We start from the raw sequence: 21,201 nt of genomic DNA, 5'->3' as shown, positions 1-21,201 counted from the left end.
AATTAGTATCGTGACCAGTACTCATAAAGCATCTCACATTGCTGATCTAGGACCAGTTTCACCTTTCAGATCATAATTAAGAAAATATGTGTCACTATATTATATTTCTGTTTTCATTGTCACTTGTACCTGTCAAATATGCATAATCTGAAGTGACATTTCCTCTGTAATCTCCTTCTCCAACAGGATCCGTGACAACAAATCACTTTAAGAATAGATGCCCAGCCGTAGGGCAGCCTGTCAGACCTCCCTGCTGTAGGACAGAACTACAGATAACTTCCAACGGAACGAGCTAACAGTATGTAGCCACTAGCCTCCACACAGTGTGACAGTCAGCAGGCTGTTGGGGCGTGAGGAAGGAGGGAGAGAAATTACTGAGGATGAGGCTCTGTATCAGGATCTTTTAGACAAGACAAACAGCATCCTTTCACATTGCTATTCATACCAATAATGTTTTCAGACCATATTTCTCTCTCTGTATGTATGTGTGTGTGTGTGTGAGACACCCTTGCCAGAGGGGTACACCACCAGATTATGTTGAGGAAGTGATTTGGGTTGACATTTTGTCACAGTCGTTCCACCGAAAAGAAGATTAAATAATTTATTCAACCAGCCAGCGGGGCTGCCACTCGGAGCTCTCTGCTGTTTCCTTGTGTGTCTTGTGGGTAGATGAGCCACTGAGCTAAACAACAGGCCTCCCGACAAAGCAGCAGTTCTCACATGATCATGACAGCCTCAGGAGTAGAGGGAACAGGGCATCATTTCTAGCCGAATGAATCCAGATTAAACGCTACTTTCATTTTTTTTCTCTCCAAAATATTCATCAACATAGCTTTTAGTCTGGATTCAACAGGCTACACATTATCTCCGGGGTAACATTCAGTCTGGATTCAATTTGTAAGTCGCTCTGGATAAGAGCGTCTGCTAAATGATTTAAATGTAAATGTAACAGGCTACACATTATCTCCAGAGTAACATTCCGTTTGGATTCACCAGGCTACATTATCTCCGGAGTAACATTCCGTTTGGATTCACCAGGCCACATTATCTCCAGAGTAACATTCCGTTTGGATTCACCAGGCTACACATTATCTCCGGGGTAACATTCAGTCTGGATTCAACAGGCTACATTATCTCCAGAGTAACATTCCGTTTGGATTCACCAGGCCACATTATCTCCGGAGTAACATTCCGTTCGGATTCACCAGGCTACATTATCTCCGGAGTAACATTCCGTTCGGATTCACCAGGCTACATTATCTCCGGAGTAACATTCCGTTCAGATTCACCAGGCTACATTATCTCCGGAGTAACATTCCGTTCAGATTCACCAGGCTACATTATCTCCGGAGTAACATTCCGTTCAGATTCACCAGGCTACATTATCTCCGGAGTAACATTCCGTTCAGATTCACCAGGCTACATTATCTCCGGAGTAACATTCCGTTCAGATTCACCAGGCTACATTATCTCCGGAGTAACATTCCGTTCAGATTCAACAGGCTACATTATCTCCAGAGTAACATTCCGTTCAGATTCACCAGGCTACATTATCTCCGGAGGAGCAGAAGAGGAATGTCTTCTTCTCAAAATGACAGCCGTTGTCGTTGCATTTTTAGTGTACATGTGTCCACTAACGACGATAACATTACCCAGCATGCACTACCAACAGCTACTGTTTTGGATAATGTAAATAGTGTCTAAATGAAAACCAATAAGATGTCTTGAGGTGTAACTTATTCGTTTATTTTAATTCCACACATTTTTCAAAAAAATTACAAAATACTCAAATGGAGAGAGAACACAGGACTCACTTTCTTATTATTTCTACGTTTTGTTTACATTGTCATGTCGTCATCCCCATGGTGACTACTAATATATACAATATGCTTCAAGATACCAGTTATATATATAAATCTTAGCCGGTCAGAATGTATAGACATTCTGCTATTGCTGCTTGGAAATGAGAAGATAAACCATTGATAACACCTAACATCCAAGGGTTTGGAGGAGAGGAGAGAGAACACTAAAAGGCAGGAAGAAGAGGGTAGTGTCAGAAAGAGGAGGAGGAGGGTGTCAGAAAGAGGAGGAGGGTGTCAGAGAGAGGAGGGTGTCAGAAAGAGGAGGGTGTCAGAAAGAGGAGGAGGGTGTCAGAAAGAGGAGGAGGGTGTCAGAAAGAGGAGGAGGGTGTCAGAAAGAGGAGGGTGTCAGAAAGAGGAGGAGGGTGTCAGAAAGAGGAGGGTGGTATCAGAAAGAGGAGGAGGAGGGTGTCAGAAAGAGAAGGAGGAGGGTGTCAGAAAAAGGAGAAGGGTATCAAAAAGAGGAGGGTGGTGTCAGAAAGAGGAGGGTGGTGTCAGAAAGAGGAGGGTGGTTTCAGAAAGAGGAGGAGGGTGGTATCAGAAAGAGGAGAATGGTGGTATCAGAAAGAGGAGGGTGGTGTCAGAAAGAGGAGGAGGGTGGTGTCAGAAAGAGGAGGAAGGTGGTGTCAGAAAGAGGAGGAGGGTGGTGTCAGAAAGAGGAGGAAGGTGGTGTCAGAAAGAGGAGGAAGGTGGTGTCAGAAAGAGGAGGAGGGTGGTGTCAGAAAGAGGAGGAGGGTGGTGTCAGAAAGAGGAGGAGGGTGGTATCAGAAAGAGGAGGAGGGTGGTATCAGAAAGAGGAGGAGGGTGATATCAGAAAGAGGAGGAGGGTGGTATCAGAAAGAGGAGGAGGGTGGTATCAGATAGAGGAGGAGGGTGGTATCAGAAAGAGGAGGAGGGTGGTATCAGAAAGAGGAGGAGGGTGGTATCAGAAAGAGGAGGAGGGTGGTATCAGAAAGAGGAGGAGGGTGGTATCAGAAAGAGGAGGAGGGTGGTGTCAGAAAGAGGAGGAGGGTGGTATCAGGAAGAGGAGGAGGGTGGTATCAGGAAGAGGAGGAGGGTGGTATCAGGAAGAGGAGGAGGGTGGTATCAGAAAGAAGAGGAGGGTGGTATCAGAAAGAGGAGGAGGGTGGTATCAGAAAGAGGAGGAGGGTGGTATCAGAAAGAGGAGGAGGGTGGTATCAGAAAGAGGAGGGTGGTATCAGAAAGAGGAGGAGGGTGGTATCAGAAAGAGGAGGCAGCAGCAGATGAAGAGGAGTACATGAGATGAGTGAATGTGCATTGAACAGACAAACAGAGCACATGGACGGACCAGAGAGGAGTAGAAGGAACTCAACCATAGGCTAACATAGGATAGGTGAGAACTAACAGCCAGTTGACTGGTATGACAGTCAGGTGAACTGAACAGAACAGTCAATGGCATGGCGTACAGTACACTCCACACCCCGGCATTGTAGGGGAGGCCAGGAGAAGCTGTGCAGGCTGAGGGGCCGGCTGAGGGGCCGGCTGACCAGCCAGCAGGGGAGAACAGCGAGAGCCTGGAGGCAATAGGACCACCAACATTACAGCTCCACTTCCTAGAATATGGTCCCAGTACTGGGCCCCTGCCCTCCCATGTAGCTAGGCCTGTTAGTCACAGTGAATATGGCAGCACAGCACACATTATATCAGGATCCCCTCATGGAGGAGACACACTAGCCTGGTACCCTAGGAGTTGTCAAGACGGCACAAACATACCAGGCTAGAGAAGTCTTGCTGTAGCAGCCACACTTGGGACAAATAGAGGAGTGAGGAAACCAGGGTTAACATCACCACCACCCGCAGTTCCCTCTAGCACCCTTGTACAAGTCCACTCACCCACAGTCAGATCAGAACACACGTTGGGGTCTCAGTGTAGCTTGAAGACACGAAGACAATTTAATACATTGTAAAACAAGGTTTAAAAATCTGCCTATAAACTTTAAACGTTTCTTAATTATGTTGACTCAATACCGATGTCGAGTAGAGTGTCAAACCCAATTAAAAGCACTGAGAGATTCTATCTAGTCTTCCACAAAGAGTAGTAACCTAACATCCATTAAGAAGTAACTGAGGGATTCTATCTAGTCTTCCTTGGAGTGCAATAGACGATGTCTGCATCAGGGTATTGTACACTACAGGGCAGGGTAGGGGGATATGCTGATCCATAGATGACTCGGTGACTCTGAGATATAGTCAGTCCTCTTCAAGGGTCTCAAATCATTAACTCGACCCAGTAAGTTCAGGCATTCTGTCCGACAATATGGTGCTTGTCAAGAGGCGTATAATGAAAGGAGGTGGATGGGACAGTCTTGTGTACGTGAGAGTCTGGGGCTATAACAGCTCTCTGAGGTACCCCACAGGACTGGGACCATCGCTGTGAGAGTCTGGGGCTATAACAGCTCTCTGAGGTACCCCACACCACAGGACTGGGACTATCGCTGTGAGAGTCTGGGGCTATAACAGCTCTCTGAGGTACCCCACACCACAGGACTGGGACTATCGCTGTGAGAGTCTGGGGCTATAACAGCTCTCTGAAGTACCCCACACCACAGGACTGGGACCATCGCTGTGATAGTCTGGGGCTATAACAGCTCTCTGAGGTACCCCACAGGACTGGGACCATCGCTGTGAGAGTCTGCGGCTATACAGCTCTCTGAGGTACCCCACAGGACTGGGACCATCGCTGTGAGAGTCTGGGGCGATAACAGCTCTCTGAGGTACCCCACACCACAGGACTGGGACCATCGCTGTGATAGTCTGGGGCTATAACAGCTCTCTGAGGTACACCACACCACAGGACTGGGACCATCGTTGTGAGAGTCTGGGGCTATAACAGCTCTCTGAGGTACCCCACAGGACTAGGACCATCGCTGTGAGAGTCTGGGGCTATAACAGCTCTCTGAGGTACCCCACAGGACTGGGACCATCGCTGTACCCTTTGGCTGTTCTAGTAATGCTATGTCGTCCCCCCCCCCGTTAAAACAAGGCATAATGCTTCAGAACACAATAACATATTGGAGGTTTATAAATGACTTGGTTCAGAGTCCACACCTAGTAACAATTATAATAATAATAATTATATGTATATATATATATATATATATATATATATACTATTTACAGACTCAAAAAATGCCATGCTGCAGCTTTTCGTTCAAATGATAAAAACCTCCAATAAGGTATTAAAATAACAATAGCACTTTGTTTTGAATCTTTCCGTGGATATAATGTCTGGAACGTTCTTTTCTCTGCCTGGTTTCCTTTCCATCGACTAGCACAGTGAACGTGTGCTAGCTACAAACACGTTGTGGAAGCTTTAGAGGAGGTTTCATGCAGGAAAGTCACAATCAGTCTTGAAGTCGGTGCCACTACTTGAAGGCTAAAAGTTTTACACCAAACAAAGTCTCTCAATGTTCTTAAAAAATACAAAAAAAAATAAAAAAACAACCCACGAACAGGGAAGGAAAAAACAGACAACAGAAAAATCCTCCTCTTTTTTTCTCCTTCAGTTTTTGTTGTTCTTCGTAACGGGAAATGTTTGGAGGAGCGGAGATCGAGTTCCTCTGACTGACAGACCGCTCTGTAACTACTTCCTGTTCCTGTGTCCTAGGCAACTTCCTGCGTCCCCATTGGTCGGTTACAGTTGCTTGTCGCTTTCCTTCTTCAGCCGGCTAAAACACAAACGGAAACAAACACGCGTTAGCATCACCACCAATTGTATAGAAATATATCAGAACGTCCCTGCACCACTACCAAGATTTATATACACACACCGATATTCTCACAGGTGGTATTGTATTACAAGTTGGTCACAAGCTGGAAAATCTGGAACAAAGCCGCTGAAATCCTTGTACAAGCGTGCATTTAACAATTTTACAATTCACCACATCAGTAAAATTGCAAATAAACATAATATGCCAAATTTGGATAATGGTCTGTATAATTTCATGTCCAATGCGAATACAAACAGACTTGCTCCACCAGCCCATATACAACAGTGACTACATATATATAGACCCTATAGGCTCACACTCTGAAAGTGCAGAGTAACTTCTTAAGGTAAAACATCACTTGCCATCAGGTTTTTCTGCAAAAGAGTCCATTTCAGGAACTCGAGATCACTTGAAACGTCTGCATGATCTTACAGAAATCACACAAATGAAAATCTTTTTAAATTAGCAACAAGAATTTATAACCACAGATGAACCATTTTATATTATGTTGAATATTTGTTCTGTAAATCTAATTTAATATAATTATTCTGGTTTTAAAGTCCATCTAAGGACTGATGGCTGTCTAGAATAGTATTTTACCTCTTCTGTCAGTGTGTAGTGAATGTGTTAAAATGTGAACGTGCATGTTGAAGTGTGTGTGTGTGTGTGTGTGTGTGTGTCTCTCTGACCTGTAATAGTCCTCTTGGCCAGGAAGTGGGCCACCGTGCATGTGGTGATGTCCATGCAGCCACTGCTGTTCCATAGCTAGCCGCTGAAGCTCTGCAGACTGGGCATGCATGGCCTGGAGCTGGTGGGCTGCGGACATCTGGGGAGGAAGGTCCCGGGGGTACGGAGTACCTGGAGACAGCAACGCAACAGGATCAGACCATAGGCTTGACTGCCAATAGAGATGCCACTGGTGGATAAATCCCTTGTCACACTATGGAGTCGACCCAGACGAAACTGCTCTGACTCGGATACACCACATCACCAAAAGAATGTGGACACCTGCTCGTCGAGCATCTCATTCCAAAATCACGGGCATTAATATGGAGTTGGTCCCCCTCCCTTTGCTGCTATAACAGCCTCCACTCTTCTGGGAAGGCTTTCCACTAGATGTTGGGACATTGCTGCTATAACAGCCTCCACTCTTCTGGGAAGGCTTTCCACTAGATGTTGGAACATTGCTGCTATAACAGCCTCCACTCTTCTGGGAAGGCTTTCCACTAGATGATGGAACATTGCTGCTATAACAGCCACCACTCTTCTGGGAAGGCTTTCCACTAGATGTTGGAACATTGTTGCTATAACAGCCTCCACTCTTCTGGGAAGGCTTTCCACTAGATGTTGGAACATTGTTGCTATAACAGCCTCCACTCTTCTGGGAAGGCTTTACACTGCAGGGACTTGGTTCCATTCAGCCACGAGAGCATTAGTGAGGTCGAGCACTGATGTTGAAGCATGATTCATCACGCCAGAGAAAGAGTTTCATGAAGCTCCCGACAAACAATTATTTTGCTGACGTTGTTTCCAGAAGCAGTTTGGACCTCTGTAGTGAGTGTTGCAACCGACAGACAGACTATTTTTACGCGCTACACGCTTCAGCAGTCCCCGGTCCCGTTCGGTGAGCTTGTGTGGCCTACCACTTCGCAGCTGAGCCGTTGTTGCTCCTAGACGTTTCCACTTCACGATAACAGCACTTACGGTTGACCGAGGCAGTTCTAGCAGGGCAGAAATTTGACAAACTGACTTGTTGGAAAAGTGGCATCCTATGACGGTGCCACGTTAAAAGTCGCTGAGCTCTTCAGTAAGGCCATTATACTGCCAATGTTTGTCTATGGAGATTGCATGGCGGTGTGCTCGATTTTATACGCCTGTCAGCAACAGGTGTGGCTGAAAGAGTTTGAAGGGGTGTCCACATCCCTTTATATATATATAATGTATTTTCTTTTGACATTGTCCTTTTCAGCCCTATTCTAGCAACTATGATTTGTGTGATGCCAGTTCAGTACGGCTCGGCTCAGTACGGCTCGGCGCAGTACGGCTCGGCGCAGTACGGCTCGGCTCAGTACGGCTCGGCTCAGTTCAGTACGGCTCGGCTCAGTTCAGTACGGCTCGGCTCAGTTCAGTACGGCTCGGCTCAGTTCAGTACGGCTCGGCTCAGTACGGCTCGGCTCAGTACGGCTCGGCTCAGTACGGCTCGGACATTGATATGCTCTAGATTGTTCTTACCAAAGACCGGGTGTCGCAGCATCTCATGTTCGTGTGGGTTCTGTCCCAGGAGGGGGTTGGGGATTGCACCGGGCGGGTAGGGGAAGCGGGCGAGGTGGGGGCCTCCTGCCAGGGGGTCTACGAGGGGGTGCCCCCCCGAACCTGGAGGGCACACAAGACATTCACCACCGCCTGCACAGAGTCAGAACACCAAAAGGTCAGTGTACAATTATACATACAGTTTATCATGATACATGACAAAGTAGTAACCTAACAGATAGTAGTAACCTGACACCCAGATAGTAGTAACCTGACCCCCAGATAGTAGTAACCTGACACCCAGATAGTAGTAACCTAACAGATAGTAGTAACCTGACCCCCAGATAGTAGTAACCTGACCCCCAGATAGTAGTAACCTGACACCCAGATAGTAGTAGTAACCTGACACCCAGATAGTAGCAGTAACCTGACACCCAGATAGTAGCAGTAACCTGACATCCAGATAGTAGTAACCTGACACCCAGATAGTAGTAACCTGACACCCAGATAGTAGTAACCTGACACCCAGATAGTAGTAGTAACCTGACACCCAGATAGTAGTAGTAACCTGACACCCAGATAGTAGTAGTAACCTGACACCCACACCCAGATAGTAGTAGTAACCTGACACCCAGATAGTAGTAACCTGACACCCAGATAGTAGTAACCTGACACCCAGATAGTAGCAGTAACCTGGCCCAGATAGTAGCAGTAACCTGGCCCAGATAGCAGTAACCTGACACCCAGAGAGGAGTAGTAACCTGACACCCAGATAGTAGTAACCTGACACCCAGATAGTAGTAACCTGACACCCAGATAGTAGTAACCTGACACCCAGATAGTAGCAGTAACCTGACACCCAGATAGTAGTAGTAACCTGACACCCAGATAGTAGCAGTAACCTGACACCCACACCCAGATAGTAGTAGTAACCTGACACCCAGATAGTAGTAACCTGACACCCAGATAGTAGTAACCTGACACCCAGATAGTAGTAACCTGACACCCAGATAGTAGCAGTAACCTGGCACAGATAGTAGCAGTAACCTGGCCCAGATAGCAGTAACCTGACACCCAGAGAGGAGTAGTAACCTGACACCCAGATAGTAGTAACCTGACACCCAGATAGTAGTAACCTGACACCCAGATAGTAGCAGTAACCTGACACCCAGATAGTAGCAGTAACCTGACACCCAGATAGTAGCAGTAACCTGACACCCAGATAATAGTAACCTGACACCCAGATAGTAGTAACCTGACACCCAGATAGTAGTAACCTGACACCCAGAGAGGAGTAGTAACCTGGCCCAGATAGCAGTAACCTGGCCCAGATAGTAGCAGTAACCTGGCCCAGATAGCAGTAACCTGACACCCAGAGAGGAGTAGTAACCTGACACCCAGATAGTAGTAACCTGACACCCAGATAGTAGTAACCTGACACCCAGATAGTAGTAACCTGACACCCAGATAGTAGTAACCTGACACCCAGATAATAGTAACCTGACACCCAGATAGTAGTAAACTGACACCCAGATAGTAGTAACCTGACACCCAGAGAGGAGTAGTAACCTGGCCCAGATAGCAGTAACCTGACACCCAGATAGTAGTAGTAACTCGACCCAGATAGCAGTAACCTGACACCCAGATAGTAGTAACCTGACACCCAGATAGTAGTAACCTAACATATAGTAGTAACCTGACACCCAGAGGAGTAGTAACTCGACCCAGATAGCAGTAACCTGACACCCAGATAGTAGTAACCTGACACCCAGAGAGGAGTAGTAACCTGGCCCAGATAGCAGTAACCTGACACCCAGATAGTAGTAGTAACCTGGCCCAGATAGCAGTAACCTGACACCCAGAGAGGAGTAGTAACTCGACCCAGATAGCAGTAACCTGACACCCAGATAGTAGTAACCTGACACCCAGATAGTAGTAACCTAACATATAGTAGTAACCTGACACCCAGAGGAGTAGTAACTCGACCCAGATAGCAGTAACCTGACACCCAGATAGTAGTAACCTGACACCCAGATAGTAGTAGTAACCTGGCTCAGATAGCAGTAACCTGACACCCAGATAGCAGTAACCTGACACCCAGAGAGGAGTAGTAACTCGACCCAGATAGTAGTAACCTGGCCCAGATAGCAGTAACCTGACACCCAGAGAGGAGTAGTAACTCGACCCAGATAGCAGTAACTATCCAGTCTATGGGTGTCTCTGAATGTCCTAGAGTGGCCCAGACAGAGCCTGGATTTGAACCCGATTTAACATCTCTGGAGAGACCTGAAAATATCTGTGCAGCGACGCTCCCCATCCAACCTGACAAATCCATTTTAGAACAAGGCTGTAACGTAACAAAATGTGGGAAAAGTGAAGGGGTCTGAATACTTTCCAAACGCACTGTGTATATATATATATATATATATATATAATAAGGGCATGCTACAGCGACTAGGGATCCACAGATCCATTAGAGGTTATAGTCATCAAGGTGTACCAAATACAAAGGCCAATCAACTGGGCTAGCAACAAAGGTCATTAAGAAAATAGCTATTGAAAATGTTATATATAATCGCCATATTTGCGTACAGCATTGTTTTAAAATCAGAAAAGAAGTGATGCTTAAAGTTGTGATATAAACGCTTCACTAGAAGTTGGCAAATAAACGTAAAACTTGATGTTAATCTAATAAGAAATGTTTCTGATTGGCCAGGTGTGTCACCTTGGTGCAGGGAGTCCTGCTGGTGAAGGTGCAGGTGTGAGTGGATGTGGGAGTGCTGGTGGTGATGAGGCGTGATGTTGAACATCTGAAGCCTGGCGATAGGGTCGTTGGCCACCGCCGCCATCCTCTCGGCGTGCAGCCTCTCCGCCGCCAGCCGCTCCGGGTAGCTCATGTCTGGTCTGAGCTGGGGTCCCGCGGCCAACGCCAAACGCTCCCTCTCCAAGGGGTTGAGACCTGGGTGGAAGGAGGCGAAGGGGTGCGGTCCCGCCATGGATGGTAAGGAGATGGCCCCGTGTCGGGCGAAGTGTTCCATGGGGTTCGCCGAGGGGTGCATGCCTTCTAGTTCCGGGGGTTTGTGTTCGAACCCAGGCTTCATCCTCTCTCTCAGCTCCCTCTCCCTCATTTCTCTCTCCCTCATCTCCCGCTCTCGCAGCTCGCGCTCCCGCATGCCCGGGTCGGCGTTGTAGAGGCCAGGCATGTGATAGGCCATCAGGGGGTCGTTGGGGTTGAGGGAGACGAAGAAGGGGTGGTTCCTATTGGTCGGGGACATGACGTGGGGGCGGGCGTACTCGCTGAGGGTGCGCAGGGCGGGCGTGTCGGGGCCGATGTAAGGGGGCACCGCGGCGATGGAGGTAGGGGGGCCGTCGAAGGGAGGACGCATGTGGGCGGAGCCACCCATCTGGGGGTCACCCATACGGCCGTCGTGACACGAACTGGAGGCTTTCTGGAACAAATAGATATGTACAGAGGTTACACACACACTGGGAGGTTATTACATGTTATAAAGGGGGATAACGTGTAAGAAGGGTACAGGTTGTAAAGTGGTTATAACAGGTTGTAAAGTGGTTGTAACAGGTTGTAAAGTGGTTATAATAGCTTGTAAAACATTATGCGGTTACAATATGTTGTAAGCTTGGAACAGGTTATAAGGTGATTATAATAGGTTGTAACAGGTTATAAGGTGATTATAACTAGGTTGTAACAGGTTATAAGGTGATTATAATAGGTTGTAACAGGTTATAAGGTGATTATAACTAGGTTGTAACAGGTTATAATAGGTTGTAACAGGTTATAAGGTGATTATAACTAGGTTGTAACAGGTTATAAGGTGGTTATAATAGGTTGTAACAGGTTATAATAGGTTGTAACAGGTTATAATAGGTTGTAACAGGTTATAAGGTGATTATAATAGGTTGTAACAGGTTATAAGGTGATTTTAATAGGTTGTAACAGGTTATAAGGTGATTTTAATAGGTTGTAACAGGTTATAAGGTGATTATAATAGGTTGTAACAGGTTATAAGGTGATTATAACTAGGTTGTAACAGGTTATAAGGTGATTATAACTAGGTTGTAACAGGTTATAAGGTGATTATAACTAGGTTGTAACAGGTTGTAAGGTGATTATAATAGGTTGTAACAGGTTATAAGGTGATTATAATAGGTTGTAACAGGTTATAAGGTGATTATAACTAGGTTGTAACAGGTTATAAGGTGATTATAACTAGGTTGTAACAGGTTATAATGCAATAGGTTGTAACAGGTTATAATGCAATAGGTTGTAACAGGTTATAAGGTGATTATAATAGGTTGTAACAGGTTATAAGGTGATTATAATAGGTTGTAACAGGTTATAATAGGTTGTAACAGGTTATAAGGTGATTATAACTAGGTTGTAACAGGTTATAAGGTGATTATAATAGGTTGTAACAGGTTATAATAGGTTGTAACAGGTTATAAGGTGATTATAACTAGGTTGTAACAGGTTATAAGGTGATTATAACTAGGTTGTAACAGGTTATAAGGTGATTATAACAGGTTGTAACAGGTTATAATAGGTTGTAAGGTGATTATAATAGGTTGTAACAGGTTATAAGGTGATTATAATAGGTTGTAACAGGTTATAATAGGTTGTAACAGGTTATAAGGTGATTATAATAGGTTGTAACAGGTTATAATAGGTTGTAACAGGTTGTAAGGTGATTATAATAGGTTGTAACAGGTTATAAGGTGATTATAACTAGGTTGTAACAGGTTATAATGTGATTATAATAGGTTGTAACAGGTTATAAGGTGATTATAATAGGTTGTAACAGGTTATAAGGTGATTATAATAGGTTGTAACAGGTTATAAGGTGATTATAATAGGTTGTAACAGGTTATAAGGTGATTATAATAGGTTGTAACAGGTTATAAGGTGATTATAATAGGTTGTAACAGGTTATAAGGTGATTATAATAGGTTGTAACAGGTTATAAGGTGATTATAATAGGTTGTAACAGGTTATAAGGTGATTATAATAGGTTGTAACAGGTTATAAGGTGATTATAATAGGTTGTAACAGGTTATAAGGTGATTATAATAGGTTGTAACAGGTTATAAGGTGATTATAATAGGTTGTAACAGGTTATAATGTGATTATAATAGGTTGTAACAGGTTATAATGTGATTATAACTAGGTTGTAACAGGTTATAATGCAACAGTTTGCAACAGTTTGTAAGGTAAAGGTTACACAAATGTGACTCGTTTCAGGAAACTGGGTGTAATATCACACGTCACTACTTCACAGGAGCGCCGTTTGAATATAAACATAATATTCTATTAAATTGCATTTTTTGGGGGCAGAAAGGCCTTCTGGAACATGAGAACTTTCATGAGCCTTAATAACAAACTTGTATGCCATCTGTAAATACGAATAAAATTGTTAAATTACGAGCCTAGTTTGTTTAGCCACAGAAAAAGCCAGCAACCTTCCTGCTAGTCATGATTGGCTGAGATAATGAGTGGGCTGGACATGCCGAGACATGAGTTCGGATTGGTCTGCCATGTAGCAGGCTTCTGTCTATAATATGAGCTGTAGGTATATGTAGGTATTCCTTTCTAACGCAGATTTAAAAAAAAGATTTCACACAGTAGAACTGCATAAGTGTTGCTCTCCACATTCTGGAAGACCCCATTTTCAAATCAGTGGAATTAGAGTATGATAGCTAAGGAGATGGAGAAAATTCTGGCGTTTGATTGCAAATATGCAGACGGAGACAAAAAGAGAACACACAGAAGGCTGTTGTATAAAACAGCTGTCTCCGGATTACATCTTCAAACTAAGGGCAACCATGACATCTGTGACAGAGAGGGAGAAGCATCCATCCATGTACACGATGGGTAAGAGACTCTAGCTAGCTACATTTTCAGATATTACACGTTTCTAATTTTGTCAAAAAGTCATTTTAATTTCAAGTTAAAGCGTACTGCTAGCTAGCTAATGTGACGTGTATGATCTGTGTAGTAATATTATTTATATCTCAGAGCCATTTGCATTGCCAGTTATAGACTAATGTTAGCTAGTTATAGCCTAATGTTAGCTAGCTAACATTGAACCTGGTTGATTAGCTAACTTCAGATTCATGCAGGGTAGTAACGTTATGAGTTGGGATTATGGTTCATTGTTTAGCTAGCTAGCTAGCTGCTAGCTACATGTCTAAACAAAAGACTCCACTATGCAAGTAACAATTTAATAGACTGTTCATGATGTCACTGCGACAACTGTCGATAGACGTAGCTGGTAAATTTGCTCTGTCTATCTACTCCGATTTCAGAGCACTCGTCTGTGTGCCAGAGCGCAGAATAACTGACAAATTTACGAAAACGCTCAATACCCGTTGAAGATGGCCGGTGTCAGTAAACGTACTCCCTGAACGCTTCGAGGGCGGAGCGCTCTGCATTTACGAGGGTCCAATCTGACAAAGCTCTGAGTTTACGAACGCCCAGAGCACACTCTGGCACTCCAGATTAAATTTACAAACACACCTGTAGTATAAACCAGCCTTTAGTCTTGAAATCTTTGATTGTTTAGCACATGGCCTCACATGTGAATCCTTAAAGAGATGGGTGTGGCTAAAGCTGAGGATGTGAACGATGCTGAACGGGTGTAGACAAACAAGAGCTCTCCAGGTACCAAAACATTCAAGGGCCACTTTCTCAAAAGGGAGGTTACAAGTTTATCAACTTTCAAAGCAGAATTACTTTCCCATTGTTCTGAGTCTCTACTTTTATCCAAATATAAAAAACACCATTTAAAATGTTGCTACATAAGACCTAATCTAGCTGGTCGGTCACAAATACTCTAGTGCGAATGAGAAACATATAAGGGGTTTTCGAACAAAATGTGGTTTCAATTCCCAGTGTGAAGTTGAGAGACAAAATACACCAAACCCTCACCACAGCTCTCTCCTGTTCCTTCTCTCTTTCCCGTTCTCTCTCTCGTTCCTTCTCCCTCTCCTTCTCCTCCCGGGCTTTCTGCTCGGCCTCCCTCTTGACCCGCTCCAGCGCCTCTTCTCTCTTCTTGGCCAGTTTAGAAGCAGCCAGAGGAGTAAAGTAGAAGTCTGTTCTAGCACACGTGTTGTACCCACGGTCCAGGTGCTTGTAGAACCTAGGAGGCACAAAGGGAAAACAATGTTAATATATAGTAAGGAAGTACTGTTTGGCTAAAAATACTTCCAAAGAAATACACATTAATATATAGTAAGGATGTAGAGTTTGGCTAAAAATACTTCCAATGAAATACATTTACATTACATTTAAGTCATTTAGCAGACGCTCTTATCCAGAGCGACTTACAAATTGAAATACACATTAATATATAGTAAGGATGTAGAGTTCGGCTAACAATACTTAATGGAAATACATATATATAGTAAGGATGTAGAGTTTGGCTAAAAATACTTAATGGAAATACACATTAATATATAGTAAGGATGTAGAGTTTGGCTAACAATACTTAATGGAAATACATATATATAGTAAGGATGTAGAGTTTGGCTAACAATACTTATTGGAAATACACATTAATATTCCAGGATTCACAGCTGGCTAACATCACACTTCTCAAAAGACTCATACGACTTGTATACATGAGTCATTAACATTCTAAATGAACACCTTGCCTTAAAATCTGTAAATCATGAATGATAAAAATAAATAAATAAATACATTAGCATAGAAAATGTGCTAAATGCATCAAAATGGCAAGCATCTTCAACAGACATGGGATGTAAGTTTATTATCTGATTAGAAACAAAGATCCTGACTACCTCTATCAACAGACATGGGATGTAAGTTTATTATCTGATTAGAAACAAAGATCCTGACTACCTCTATCAACAGACATGGGATATAGTTTATTATCTGATTAGAAACAAAGATCCTGACTACCTCTATCAACAGACATGGGATATAGTTTATTATCTGATTAGAAACAAAGATCGTTTGGTTTGCTGATTATTCAACAGTATCTCTATTCTAACCACTCCATGTATCTGTGCTGAGGAGATCCTCTCTAGCCGTTAACAGATCCTCTCTAGCCGTTAACAGATCCTCTCTAGCCGTTAACAGATCCTCTCTAGCCGTTAACAGATCCTCTCTAGCCGTTAACAGATCCTCTCTAGCCGTTAACAGATCCCGCCTACCCCCGTTAACAGATCCCGCCTACCCCCATTAACAGATCCTCTCTAGCCATTAACAGATCCCGCCTACCCCCGTTAACAGATCCCGCCTACCCCCGTTAACAGATCCCGCCTACCCCCGTTAACAGATCCCGCCTACCCCCGTTAACAGATCCCGCCTACCCCCGTTAACAGATCCCGCCTACCCCCGTTAACAGATCCCGCCTACCCCCGTTAACAGATCCCGCCTACCCCCGTTAACAGATCCTCTCTAGCCATTAACAGATCCCGCCTACCCCCGTTAACAGATCCCGCCTACACCCGTTAACAGATCCCGCCTACCCCCGTTAACAGATCCCGCCTACCCCCGTTAACAGATCCCGCCTACCCCCGTTAACAGATCCCGCCTACCCCGTTAACAGATCCCGCCTACCCCCGTTAACAGATCCCGCCTACCCCCGTTAACAGATCCCGCCTACCCCCGTTAACAGATCCCGCCTACCCCCGTTAACAGATCCTGCCTACCCCCGTTAACAGATCCTCTCCAGCCATTAACAGATCCTGCCCACCCCCGTTAACAGATCCTGTCTACCTCTAACAGTGCATGTGTGTTCTGGCAGTGTGTGTGCGCGCATCAGGTCATACCGTGCTGATTGGCTGGCATGGCTGGGCGTGTTGACGACGGTAGGCTCGGGGGAGGGGCTCCGAGGAGGGGGCGGAGGGCTCTCGGGCTCCTCTGATTCGTCGAGAGGTTCCTCCTTGATGTGTACAGGTGGGACGGCGGGGCCTGGGCAGGCGGAGCCGACGGAGGCTGGGAGGGGCATGGAGATGGAGGAAGAGGGGGGCTGGAGGCCTGCTGGTAGAGAGGAGGATGAGGAGGGGGGAGGACAGCCAGAGGAGGAGAGGGGCAGGACAGGGGCGAAGGGGTGAGGAGGGAACGGGGACTGTTGGGGAATGTTGGGGTGGGAGGACGGTGATGGTCCAGAAAGGGGAAGAGGAGGAGGGTGATGCTGGCTGCCTCTCTCTCTCTGAAAGGGGGAGATTCTGGGACTGGGTGAGGACAGGGGCTGGGCTGGTGGAGGCTGGAGCTGCTGGCCTGGGCCCTGGGGCATGAGCTGGAGGGGAGGAGGGTGGGCAGGAGGAGGGTGGTGGGCGGACAGGGAGGAAAGGGGCTTGAGGGCAGGTGGAGGGGGCAGGTTGGAGGGCATCTGGGGAAGGGGGGCGCTGAGAGGTGTGGAGGCCCGTGTTTGTGAGACTGAGGGTCGCGGTTGGGCATGTGGGGGATGGGTGTGGTCGGAGGGGGCTTGATGTGGGGCATGGACATGGAAGGGGCGGGGTGTAGGGGCTGCTCGCGGTGCGGCTGATTGGACGAGCCACCCTGGGACGACGATGATTGGCTGGGGGCGTGTGGGCCCTGTGAGACGGCTGCTGCGATTGAATGAGAGGGAGCGGGGAGGGCGGGACCTGAGACTGGGGGCCCAATGGGAAGCTCTGAGGGGGCAGGGAGTGGGGGTGGGGCAGGTGAGAGGGGCCAGTTTGGAGTGGGTGCGGCATGGATGATGAGTGGGGCAGCGGGCCGTGGAACGTGCTCGGTAGCGACTGGGTGGAGCCTGGCGGTCCTGGGGGTGGAACCTGAGACAACCCCTGCTGCGGAGAATGAGGCGAGGGGGAGGGCCGCCGCTGTGGGTGGATGGATGCCCCTGATTGGTTGAGAGAGAGGGGGCCGGCCTGTTGGGGCATGGAAGGCGGTAGAGGCAGTGGAAGAGAAGTGGGGGGTGCGAAGGAGGGTGGGACCTGGGGGACCAGTGAGGGGACTGAGGAGGACGTGGAAGGTAATGGAGGGGTGGTGGAACGACCACCCGAGGTCCCTGGCTGACAGGACTGGATAACCGGAGGGTGCTGCGACTGCCCCTCTCTCTCCCTCTCTCTCTCTTGTCTCTGCAGTAGGAGCAGCTGCTGCTGGGCGGAGGAGTCCGAGTCACTCTCCCCGTCTCGGGGGCTGGGGATGGAGGGCGAGGAGCTGCGGTTATCCTGGTCGATGTCTTTAGCATCACTGCTACACTCCTCGTTGACGCTGTGCCCGTCTGAGCTCTCGCCCTCTCCCTCTCCCTCGCATTCTGACGGCGAGTCGGACCGACCCAGCTCCTGTGGAACAGGGAAGAGAGCAGTGAATTCCATACCACAATGGTTGTCATCATGAACACATCTCCTTACACTCGGGAGAATAAATGTCCGGGAAGAGAACAAAAAGGCTTGGTATGAGCACTGTAATAACATATAGGGGCCCGTATCTAAAGCATTAGAGATTGCTGATCTAGGGTCAGGTCCTCCTGTTCATATATTTTTATTCATTTTGTGCAAATCAGGCCCTGGCCTTTTAGTCATTTCAATACTGCAGCCCAACCCCAGACATTAAGACACTATTCTAGAATACAGCCCAACCCCAGACATTAAGACACTATTCCAGAATACAGCCCAACCCCAGACATTGTTCCAGAATAGAGCCCAACCCCAGACATTAGACACTATTCCTCAACACAGCCCAAACATTAGACACTACAGCGCCTTGCAAAAGTATTCATCCCACTTGGCAGTTTTCCTATTTTGTTGCATTACAACCTGTAATTTAAATCAATTTTTATTTGGATTTTGTGTAATGGACATACACAAAAAAGTCCAAATTGGTGAAGTGAAATGAAAAAAATAACTTGCTTCAAAAAAAGGGACCAAAGATAACCCTGAAGGAGCGGCAAAGCTCCACAGTGGAGTTTGGAGTATCTTTCCATAAGCCATTGCTTAAAGAAAAAGACTCCCCAAATATATGGAAGAAGGTACTCTGGTCAGACTAAAATTGAGCTTTTTGGCCAGCAAGAAAAACGCTATGTCTGGCGCAAACCCAACACCTCTCATCACCCCGAGAATACCATCCCCACTGTGAAGCATGGTGGTGGCAGCATCATAATGTGGAGATGTTTTTCAGCGGCAGGGACTGGGAAACTGGTCAGAATTGAAGGAATGATGGATGCTAAATGCAGGGAAATTCTTGAGGGGAAACCTGTTTCAGTCTTCCAGAGAATTGAGACAGGGACGGAGGTTCACGTTCCAGCAGGACAATGACCCTAAGCACACTGCTGAAGCAACACTCGAGTGGTTTAAGGGGAAACATTTAAATGTCTTGGAATGGCCTTGTCAAAGCCCAGATCTCAATCCAATTGAGAATCTGTTATATGACTTAAAGATTGCTGCACACCAGCGGAACCCATCCAACTTGATGGAGCTGGAGCAGTTTTGCCTTGAAGAATGGGCAAAAATCCCACTGGCTAGATGTGCCAAGCTTATAGAGACATACCCCAAGAGACTTGCAGCTGTAATTGCTACAAAAGGTGACTCTACAAAGTATTAACTTTGGGGGGGGGGTGAATAGTTATGCACGTTCAAGTTTTCAGTTTTGTTGTTGTTTGTTCTTCAAAGTGATAGGAATGTGTTGTGTAAATCAAATGATACAACACCCCCCCCCCAAAAAAATTATTTCAATTCCATGTTGTAAGGCAACAAAATAAGAAAACTACCAAGGGGGGGTGAATACTTTGGCAAGCCACTGTATTCCAGACATTAGACACGATTCCTCAACACAAACAGCTACCCAACAGACACTGGTTTGAGATGTACTAGTTAATGTCACCTGGGTCTTGGACTTCTTGGCACTTGTCCTGTTGTCTGTGTCCTCTGTGTCTGAGGCTCCTCCCTTCTCTCTCTGGCGTTTGGCACTCTTCATAGGAGACTCCTCCTTAATCTTCTGATGACAATCAATCATCCATCATATCATACTGGTATTGTCATTTCCCAATCAGGCTTTCATACATATTCACCTGGTATAGAATCTGAATGATAGGGAGTGCTAAGGACCTAAACACTAATGCGCATGTGTGTGAGTCAATAAGTGTGTATGTATGTACAGTTGAAGTCAGAAGTTTACATTCAGCTTAGGCAAATATATTTAAATTCAGTTTTTCACAATTCCTGACATTTAATCCAAGTAAAAATTCCCTGTCTCAGGTCAGTTAGGATCACCACTTTATTTTAAGAATGTGAAATGTCAGAATAATAGTAGTGGGTGTAACTGAGTCAGGTTTGTAGGCCTCCTTGCTCACACACGCTTTTTCAGTTCTGCCCACAAATTTTCTATCGGATTGAGGTCAGGGCTTTGTGATGGCCACTCCAATACCTTGACTTTGTTGTCCTTAAGCCATTTTGCCACAACTTTGGAAGTATACTTGGGGTCATTGTCCATTTGGAAGACCCATTTACGACCAAGCTTTAACTTCCTGACTGATGCCTTTCAGGTTATGTCGATATAGGACTCGTTTTAATGTGGTTTTGATCATTTTGTACCCGTTTCCTCCAGCATCTTCACAAGGTCCTGCTGTTGTTCTGGGATTGATTTGCACTTTTCACACCCCAGTACGTTCATCTCTAGGAGACAGAACGCGTCTCCTTCCTGAGCGGTGTGACGGCTGCGTGGTCCCACGGTGTTTATACTTGCGTACTATTGTTTATACAGATGAACGTGGTACCTTCAGGCATTTGGAAATTGCTCCCAAGGATGAACCAGACTTGTGGAGGTCATCAATTGTTTTTCTGAGGTCTTGGCTGATTTCTTTTGATTTTCCCATGATGTCAAGCAAAGATGCACTGAGTTTGAAAGTTGACCTTGAAATACATCCACAGGTACACCTCCAATTGACTCAAATGATGTCAATTAGCCTAACAGAAGCTTCTAAAGCCATGACATCATTTTCTGTTATTTTCCAAGCTGTTTAAAGGCACATTCAACTTAGTGTATGTAAACTTCTGACCCACTGGAATTGTGATACAGTGAATTATAAGTGAAATAATCTGCCTGTAAACAATTGTTGGAAAAATGACTTGTGTCATGTACAAAGTTCATGCATGTGTCTGTCTGTGTGTGTGTGTGTGTGTGTGTGTCTCTGTGTGTGTCTCTGTGTGTGTGTGTGTCTCTGTGTGTGTGTCTCTGTGTGTGTGTGTATGTCTCTGTGTGTGTGTATGTCTCTGTGTGTGTGTGTGTGTGTGTGTGTGTGTGTGTGTCTGTGTGTGTGTGTGTGTCTCTGTGTGTGTGTGTGTGTGTGTATGTCTCTGTGTGTGTGTGTGTGTGTGTATGTCTGTGTGTGTGTGTG

The 21,201-nt window shown here is 45.8% G+C and overlaps 1 protein-coding gene across 1 annotated transcript in view; it reads right to left on the bottom strand.

Moving 5' to 3' along the window:
- Positions 1–1,724: 1,724 nt before the first annotated feature.
- The window catches only part of rerea (arginine-glutamic acid dipeptide (RE) repeats a), a 320,914-nt gene continuing 301,437 nt past the window's right edge, over positions 1,725–21,201 (bottom strand). Inside the window, 9 exon segments of the mRNA XM_065020955.1 lie at positions 1,725–5,548; positions 6,280–6,448; positions 7,823–7,993; positions 10,566–11,289; positions 14,784–14,994; positions 16,652–17,247; positions 17,250–17,452; positions 17,455–18,151; positions 19,689–19,802. Coding sequence (XP_064877027.1) covers positions 5,515–5,548; positions 6,280–6,448; positions 7,823–7,993; positions 10,566–11,289; positions 14,784–14,994; positions 16,652–17,247; positions 17,250–17,452; positions 17,455–18,151; positions 19,689–19,802 — 2,919 coding nt within the window. The 3' untranslated portion in view covers positions 1,725–5,514.

The sequence above is a fragment of the Oncorhynchus nerka genome, linkage group LG7 (assembly GCF_034236695.1).
Source record: "Oncorhynchus nerka isolate Pitt River linkage group LG7, Oner_Uvic_2.0, whole genome shotgun sequence".
In the NCBI taxonomy this organism is placed as follows: Eukaryota; Metazoa; Chordata; class Actinopteri; order Salmoniformes; family Salmonidae; genus Oncorhynchus; species Oncorhynchus nerka.
Note: the sequence above shows the minus strand (reverse complement) of the source record. Positions and strands in the feature narration are given on the sequence as shown.